We start from the raw sequence: 9623 nt of genomic DNA on the forward strand, positions 1-9623 counted from the left end.
TCAATGTGTGTATACATTCCTAGTGCATATTGTTGTTGTATTGTGCACTGCATGGTGTATTGATGTGTGCTTGAGCATCCATGTCTCCCTCCTAATTTGCAGGTTCATTCCTCATGTCTTCACAAGGCTGTCGACTTTGGAGATGGAGTTCATGTTGTGAGCAGTGGACCTCTAGATGTGCTTGGCAACAACACTGTACAGTTGGAGGTGGTGGATGTGCTGGCATTCTCATGTTGTAAGACTACGTATCCTTTACCTTAGTACTGTCATGTTTATGCTATGTTGATTGTATTGTGGTAAGTATTTGGTCATGTGCGTTGTTATTTCTACATTTATGTGGGCATATTGTGTGTGTGGCCAGTTTCCATTAGGGACACTGTGGGCCTCATTACGACCCTGGCGGTAATCCGCCGTCATTACCGCCATGGCGTAATGAACGTTAACGCCGTGGGACGATGGCGTAAAGTGCGCCACATTACGACCCATCGCGCACGAGCATTACGCCATGGCGGTAATGTAAACAGCGCCATGGCGGTAATGCCCCCAAAACGGCACCTACCGGCATCGTATGCGGCGCAAGGTGCACCACCGCCACCGCCGTACATAGCGGTGACCGTAGTTAGCGGTCACCGCAATTAGCGTTGACCGTAGATAAGCGGAACCGGAAGTAGCGTCACCGCGGCGGAACGGGAAAGAGCACGGCGGCCATCTTTAAAAACACAATCCATTGCCATCCTCCGAAACCACTGGACATCCGAGCCTGAGACCCCGCCAATACCGGCTTCAACCTTCTACCTGCAGGAAGATGCCTAAAGTTTTGAAAAAAGCCTGTGACCGCCAGCGGCAAGACCGCTTCTCCAGAGAGGAGCTCACCATTCTAGCGGAGACCCTACAGGAGAACGCTGCAGTGGTATTCTCCAACCAACTGACAAGACCGGCCATAACCAAGAAGAAGGCCATATGGGCACTGGTAGCTCAGCGGGTCAGTGCCGTGGGAACGACACCCCGCAATGTCAAACAGTGCCGCAAGCGGTGGGACGATCTCCGGCTCAGAGTCAGGAGCATACTATCAGCCAACATGAACCTGGCAATGGCAACTGGGGGAGGATCGGAGTCCCCTATAAAATTGCAGCCATGGGAGGAAATCTGTGCCTCCACAATCGGAATGCAGAGCATTGAAGGAGTAGGAGGAATGGAGAGAGGAGCCCCGACATCGGGCGATGCAGGTAGGTGGCTCAAATCAAGGCATGCAAATCTCACCTAAGTCCATTCATGTGAAGTACAATGTTGGCCCATAGTGTGAATGCAACACATCAGCAGGAGACTGCCCACAGATACATCCGATCTGCACCCTGTACACATGCAGCATGCACACCCTAACTGCAGGCACCCACATACCTCCATGCTACTTCCACACAAAAGGGAGTCAACTTTTTTCCCCTGCATGAAATGTGCCACATGTACTAACTGATGAGATGCCAGTCGCCACAATGCCCGGCCAATGTCCGCAGACCCATCAATAACACTCTCCCTCCTCTGTCCCACCACAGGCTCAAATTCCGACCTTGAGGAAGAGGACACCACAGCCTCCACACCCACCAAGAGGGCCAGGCCAACTGTGCCAACGCCACAACCCTCCACCTCTGTCGTCCCGAGGAAAACACCACAGCAGGCAAAATCCATGCAAGGGAAACAGGACAGGGCACAGACAGCCACCCCAGCAGGCAGTACAGCAGCAGCAGCAGCAGCAGCAGACATCACACCAATCATGCCCACAGAAGCCACAGCCTCTGCTGCAAGCAGCACACTTGGGGAGACTGCTGCCATTGCTGCCTCCTCCGATAGTGAAGCAGGGACCTTTGAGGAGAGTGATGTCAGGAGCCCCACAGGCCACCCTCATTCCCCCTACCTGTCCCTAAGCAGCCCGCATGTGGATGCCACACAGGGTCAGCCAGAGGATGACGATTGGCCAGCCACTCCATCCCCGCTGCAGGGGCAGATCAGCCCAATGGGAATGCCACTGCCATTAGCCATGGCCCAGAATCCCAACCATTCTCTGGAGGCGATTGCCACCCGGCAGCAGCAACTTTCCTCGCTGCTCGAAGAACATGTTGCTGAATGTGGGGGGTCAAGTGCAGCAATGGATAAATGTGCTGAGACTGTGAAGGCAGCTATAGAGTCGTCCACAAAGGACATCTGCGCGGAACTAGCTGCTGTGCGGCACGCCATCACTGACCTTGTGCAGACAATACGGGCCATGCGTCCAAATGAGCAGGCAGGATCCTCCTCGGTTGCCAGCTCGACACCGAGCAGCCCCATCCGCCGATCGGGGAGGAACCTCCGCAGCACAGGCAGGGGTGCCCCGGGGGCCAGTGGAGGGGGCTGCCAATAGTGGCCGGACAGTGTAGGAATCCTACTACTGACACTGCTGCACAGACCAACTCACACCTTTGTTGGGATTCCAGGGGGGGGGGAGGGTGGAGGGGGGAGTGGGTGTGTTGGGGTGTGCAGGGGGGTGGCGGGGTGGTGTGTTGGGGAGTTAAGGGGGGAGTTTGGGGGGGGGGTGTGCAGGGGGGAGGTGGGAGGTGGGAGGGGGTGTGTTGGGGTGTGCAGGGGGGTGGCGGGGTGGTGTGTTGGGGAGTTAAGGGGGGAGTTTGGTGGGGGGGTGTGCAGGGGGGAGGTGGGAGGTGGGAGGGGGTGTGACACGACAGTACATAGTTCAAATACAATTTATTCGTTTTACAAAAGGAAACGTGTGGACATTTTCATTGCGTATGTGTGCTTTATTGGTGTCCAGTCCTCAGTGTGCATGCCCCAGAGTCACACAGTGCCCCAAGTGCTGTCTCCATGCGATGAACACCAGCCGTGTGTGCTAGAAGCAGTGGTTGATGATACTTTGGCGCATGGCACGCCCCTCCTGTGCATCGCCTCCTCCATGTGGTGGCGCCCCTTCTGCACCCTCCTCATCCTCATCCTCATCGTCAGGTGGTTGCAGTTCTGCGTCAGGGGGCAGGGGCACATTCCGTCTGACGCACATATTGTGCAGCATGACACATGCCATGACGATCTTTGCCACCTTCTCATGGCCATACAGGAGTGCCCCACCAGACCTGCTGAGGCTTCGGAACCGTGCCTTCAGGAGGCCGAATGTCTGCTCTATGACCACACGAGTACGTGTATGTGCACGGTTGTAGTCCTCCTCGTGCTGGTTCTGCGGGTTCCGGACTGGCGTGAGGAGCCACCTCTTCAGGGGGTAGGCTGCATCACCTGTATGTAGGCGAGAATGTATGTGTCAGTCATGTTGTCTGTCCAGGAACATGATGTCCCACCATGGCTGGCATGGAACTGTTACCTTGGCTCACTTCTACATGCACTAATTGATTCACACTATGCAACCAGTATATGCCCATTGCTGCCATGGCCTGTTTAGCATGCCATCACCCTATGTATGCAGAGGGGTTTAGTGCATTGTGAGTGGCCTTCCTCTGTATCCGTTCTCTGTGTTACTCACAGCCAGGTGGAGTATGCATCATCCCCCCCCCCCTTTCAGCCAGGTGGAGTATGCATCATCCCCCCCCCCTTTCAGCCAGGTGGAGTATGCATCATCCCCCCCCCCCTTTCTGCCAGGTGGAGTATGCACTGGTACGTCATTCCCATGCCCACTTCCATGACATAGCACTCACCGAGTAGCCAGGATCTTGGGCCTGCATGTCGCTCCATGTAGCGTGGTATTGTGGAGTTCCTCAGGATCATGGAATCATGGGTTGATCCGGGGAATCGGGCACAACAATGTGTGATGATCTTGTTGGAGTCACAGACCATTTGCACGTTGATAGAGTGGAACTGTTTCCGGTTGCGGTACGGTACCTCCATGGCACGTGGAACCACCAATTCCACATGGGTGCAGTCGATGGCACCAATGCAACCGGGTATGCTGGCTAGTGCATGGAAACCCACTTTGGTGTTTGCAATCTCCTGGGCAGTCCGTGGTAATGAGATGTGGTCGTCTGTGTGCTTGAGGAGGGCATCGAGCACTTGGATGAGTGTTCGTGAGAATAATGGTTGTGAAATGCCATGCAGGTGCCCCACTGTGTGCTGGTAGGTGCCTGTGGCCAGGAAGTGGAGTACAGCCACTACCTTCAGTAGGGGGGGGATGGCGGTTGGACTTTCTATCATGCTGACGATGTCGTTGTGTGTCATGTCTACGATGGCGGTGATGGTGTCCCTGTCCAAACGGTACAGGGTGTGGATCTGCTCAGCAGTGAGGTTGTTTGGATTGGCTCTGATGCGTGGGATTGGGGGTTGCCTGCGTGGTGGCACTGGCTGTGCTGGTGGGGCTTGCTGGGCCTGCCTTGCCCTCCTTCTCCTCCTGCGTCTCCTCTGTGCTGCCTGTTGTTGTTGTTGTTGCTGTTGCTGTTGTAGTAGCACATGCATTGCTATCAGGTCCTCCAGCCCCAACATTGCTAGTCGTATTGGCATCATTGTGGAGTGTGACTGGGTGTGGGTAGGGGTGGGGTGTGCTCTTTTTATACTCCCCTGAGTCTGTATTGCCTTCACCTGTGCTGTTTCTGTGCACCTGTGGCAGCTGCATTCACTTGAATTGGCCCTTTACGGTTGGTTCGCGATGGCGTTATTTGCACCATGGCGGTAAGGTACTTAGCGGCCTCAATGATGGCGTTAGGTGCATGTCCGCTTGGGTCGGCATTTGCGTGCCTTTCCGCCATGGCGCTAAGTACGGTGTGGGCGGTCGCGTGCGCGCACCCTTAGCGCAGTTTGCGGCAGCGTTAACTACGATGCCGCTATTGGCATCGTAGTTAACGGTCACGGGTCATGATCGGACCTGGCGGAAAACGATGGCGGTAAGCATTTACCGCCATCGTTTTTCGCTTAGCGCCAGGGTCGTAATGAGGCCCTGTACCTTGTGACACATGTAATGTTTGGGGGATGACTTTGTTTGCTCTCACATGGCGTGTCATGCCATGGTGTGTTGGGTGGCGGTGCTGGGGAGGGGTTGGGTGACATGGCACTGTTGTCATGTTGTATCTTGCAAGGGGGTCATGATTTTAGCAGCATTGAAGTGTGTCTTTTGAACACAGCATTGGTGGTGTTTGTGTAGGTAGGGAAGCACACAATGGAACACTTCCAGATGTACAATCTCAGGCTGGTATGGTTGTGACAGTTGACTGTCCATTGACACATCATAATTGTCAGGTACAATCATCATTGATTGTCAGCTGGAATGTGCCAGGGCTGTGTGCACTCCACAGGGGTGTGATTTTATGTGAAGTAATTTGCCACGAGCTGCGTACGGGCTGCCTCACCCCGTGCCCTTTCCCCTCCCATGCGCAGCGGGCATGCATGTGGTTGGGGATGTGGGGGCACCACCATGTCCACGGCCAGGCCCCAGCGTGTTGCAACGTTGTGCAGGACACATGCTGCCACTATGATCCTGCACACTACTGGGGGAGCGTATAACAGCTGCCCGCCAGAACGGTCAAGGGAGCGGAACAGTGACTTGAGCACTCCGAATGTGCACTCCACGATGCCCCGGGTTGCAATGTGGGCTGTGTTGTATCTTACCTGGGGTGGCGTGGTGGGGTTCCGAATTGGCGTCATCATGTGGGTGCTGAGAGGGTAGGCACTGTCCCCTGGGGAGGTTGTGATGGGTATCATTAGTGGGGTCGTGACATTACTCAGTATCTGACATGCATGCATGCGCAGTGGCATTTATACTCACTGAGCAGCCATGTATCGCCATGCCGCCCAGCTTCTATGTCCCGGTTTAGGGTAGACATTCTGTAGATGAAACTGTCGTGGGTGGAGTCTGGATAGTTGGCGTATACTGAGGTGATGATTCCCTTGGCATCACATACTACCTGGACGTTGATGGAATGCCAGTGCTTGCGGTTTCGATAGATGTGCTCAGTTGCCCTGGGGGGACGTAGAGCCACATGGGTGCAATCAATGGCACCTAGCACTTTGGGGAATTGTGCCACCCTGTAGAAATCCTGGGCGACAGCTTGCCTTTCTGCAGGTGTTCTGGGCAGGTATGTGTGCCTGCGGACTGATGGGCGTGCAGTGATGATGGCCAAGACCTGGTGTAGGCAGCGTGGCTGCGTGGCCTGTGGCACCCCCCCCCCCACTATGGCACTTGTCCGCTGAAATGATCCAGTGGCCAAGAAGTGCAGTACATTAAGGACCTTCTCCAGGGGGCTGAGTGCTTGGGAGCACAGGGTGGTTGATGTGAGGTCATCCTCCCACTCACTGACCAGGTCGAGTATTATGTGAGGTGGAAACCTGTACCTCCCATACACATGGTCATCAGACATCCCAAAAAGGCTGGTTCTGGGTGTAACAATTCTGGCCCTGACTATCCTCCTCCTGCGGTATCCCAGGGCCACTGCTGCTAGGAACAGTATATTCATCCTGGCGTCTGAGCTTGTTTGTTGTTTGCGTGCACTTTTATGCTGTGCGGGTCGACGTACGCCACGTGTTTCCGGATTGGCCACGTTCGATTCCATGAATACGTGTTGTAGGCGAGTGTGTGAAACTTCCCGCGCACCCCTATAATACCCGCACCCAGCCCAATCGCGTGTAAAACTTCTCGCGCACCCCTGAAATACACGTACCCAGCCCAATCGCATGTGAAACTTCTCGCATACCCCTGAAATCCACGTACCCAGCCCAATTGCGTGTGAAACCTCTCACGCACCCCTGAAATACACGCACACGCTCACCCAGGCCCGATCGCGTGTGAGACTTCTCGTGCACCCCTGAAATACACGTACCCAGCCCAATCACGTGTGAAACTTCTCACGCACCCCTGAAATACACGCACACGCTCCCCCAGGCCCGATCGCGTGTGAAACTTCTCGTGCACGCGTGTTCCTGATTCCCGTAATACACGTTCCCCGCTTTGCGTTTGCTGTTTGCCATTCCGGTGAACTGGTCCAGGGTTGGCGCAGCCCTTGGCGATGGTTTTGCGATCTTGATGGCTTTTCCTTGCGCGAAGGCGTTCTTGGGGGCGTAACTGGCACTGCTGCAGGCTTGCTGCGCCACTCTGCGCCACGTCTGCTTTTGGAGGCGAGAATCCATGAATTCGCTGTGCGCGGAAATTGATTTTATCGCGCGCGGCTGGCGCAGACATTCGCACAGGCACGCTGTGTGCCAGCCGCGTGCAACACTTTTGTGAGGAATTACATGAATCGGCCTGTATGTTTGAGCGTGCACCTACAGATTTATAGGTTCTCCTCTCAGCTATATGTTTTTGAATGTTCTGCATTAGCTGGGAGAAGTTTGACATTATTAGAGTCACAGTGTTCTTTCCCAACACACCCTCTTTTATGAACTCGGTTAATAGGACAGATACTACTTGGTTAGCATTCTCAATATTATGCTGATACCATACTGTGCGATTTTTTTACCATCATATATATTAACCATCCCATTTCCATCATAGTCAAGGCCCTCGTCCCATTGGCCAGGAAGAACAAACGAGAGCCATAGTGGTAAGTGATCACTCTCCTCTTTCTCGACAATACCCATGTCCCTTATATATTAAAATCCCATATTATTTGCAAAATTGTAATCGAGAGTCACAGCGGATCTGCCCTCGATTCTAGTAAATGCCATTTTACCATCACCTGGAGTTTAACCATTTAATTTCACTAAATTATGGGCATTCAGTATATTGCACCATTTGATCCCTTGTCTATTGTGAGTCGTGAGACTGATTGCAGATCTTTGCAAACTAGCCTACCACTCTTCATTTAAGCTGAGATCACCAATTCTTGCATTCAGGTCACCCATGAGCCATATTGGGTGATGATGATTATACAGCTTTAACACAGTGTCAGCAGTCTTCACATTTTTCAGCGTCTTTACCATGTTGGGGGGGGGGGGTCATATACTTTGATAACTACTATTTGCTTGTGCTAACCAAGTTAATTGAGTAACTAATACCTACTGGGTCAACAAAGGTAATTTCACTATCGTCCAAGGTGGTTGGACAGATACCAACAGGCCTCCTTTTGGTCTACCAAGAGGACCCTTAATGGCAACCTGATGTACAGTACTTCTGTTGTCCAGCTGAACCTCAGATGTTAACCATGTTTCTTAAAGTACTACAATTTTATACAGTGCCAAATATGTGATTATACCCTCCTCTTCAAACAGGTGCGAGTGCCCTCTAGTGTTCAATGAGTACAACAGTTGGAGTGAAGTTGGTCATTGGCGCGTCTTAGCAAAAGTTTGACTTAAAGGTCAATGCAGCCATTGCCAATAGCCTTCTGGAATATAGTGTCACCCTTCACCAAGTTGGAAACATGAGAGCATTCGCTCTTATCAGTAGCCCATCTCGCAGAACTATTCAGAGTATTTACAGGGGCCTCAGTGCGCTTACATATTGGATATCTAGTATTCAGCCCATTTTGAAGAGGATTACTACCACATGGCACTACATTTGCATTCACAGAAATAGCAAGCCCCTGTAATGGTAAATCTTTACGTTGTTTCACGACCGATATCTGCACGTTTTGAGCAGCATATCCCAGGCTCAATAGGTCTGCTTCAAAGCCCATGGGGTTATTCAGAGTTGCCTCGGCTCCAAAACATACATTAGTGATATATTGGTTCGTAAGTTCTAACTGATCAACCAATCTTATATCTTTAGATGTAATTACCCCCAGGGGCACAATAAATTTGAAAATACACAAAACTGCTGCCCGATTTAATTGTGAAGAGGGTTATCCTTGTGTACTTAGGTAATTTGCAAGGCAGACATCATGCCATTATTTACATCCCTTTGTTTGCTACAAATTGGCCCCCTGCATTAGGTTTTTTCATCACCCATGCTTCCGGTGTTGTCATTTGCATCAATGCGACCGGAGAACCAATATTTAGTGCAGGCCCTGCAGTACTTTGTAACTTATGTACTAGTGTGGTTACATTTACTGGATGTATTGTAGTACCCTCCAACTCATGAACAATTTCAATTGCCACAACAGGATTACGTTTGGTTGGAACCCCGTCCAGGGAATTCTTATCCACATATCCCAAATCATCATTTACAGTATGAACAGGTCCAGATTCCTTCCCCATGGGATTTGTTTCCTTCAAGGCTGCAGCATTTGCCACGCCATGGGTTCGCTTTTTCCTTTTTCACAGTTCTATTACTGTACATGAATGCATGGTATACATGTGCTGGTTTCCTTTTTACCGGAATTACCTTTATTTCTCTACCCTCCCTCCCACACTCGTATCCCTTCTTTTCACACAAACTTCTTCAGTAGGTTTTACATGTTCTAAACCTTGCTTACTTTCACACACATCTCAACGTAGCTTTCTCATTTTTGAATGAATTAACAATGATTGCACATCTATTTTAGTTTCCAAATGGGCACATTTCTCAAGCAAAATGGAAGACATTCCATTATGTGTTCAATTAGAAATTTCCTTTGCTAACATCCTAAGGGGATCATGTGTAGAGTGGGGCCCTAGACCCTTGTAGATTTAAACTTACATTTTTAAGGTCCGGAGACATATATCCCTGGACGGCCAACACACGTGTGTGACCCTAAGTGTTAATCCCAATTGGACTATATGATATTCATGTAATGTTGTTC

General features: G+C 51.5%; 1 protein-coding gene across 1 annotated transcript; it reads left to right on the forward strand.

The window, feature by feature from the left end:
* The first annotated feature begins 473 nt into the window (after positions 1 to 473).
* On the forward strand, positions 474 to 2436 carry LOC138515461 (nuclear apoptosis-inducing factor 1-like). The gene is made up of 2 exons (XM_069630289.1): positions 474 to 1226; positions 1551 to 2436. Exons 1-2 carry the CDS (start codon positions 806 to 808, stop codon positions 2390 to 2392), a joined length of 1263 nt encoding a protein of 420 aa, XP_069486390.1. The 5' UTR covers positions 474 to 805; the 3' UTR covers positions 2393 to 2436.
* Positions 2437 to 9623: the final 7187 nt, after the last annotated feature.

Source organism: Ambystoma mexicanum, chromosome 6q, assembly GCF_040938575.1.
Source record: "Ambystoma mexicanum isolate Mex_15411 chromosome 6q, UKY_AmexF1_1, whole genome shotgun sequence".
Taxonomy (NCBI): Eukaryota; Metazoa; Chordata; class Amphibia; order Caudata; family Ambystomatidae; genus Ambystoma; species Ambystoma mexicanum.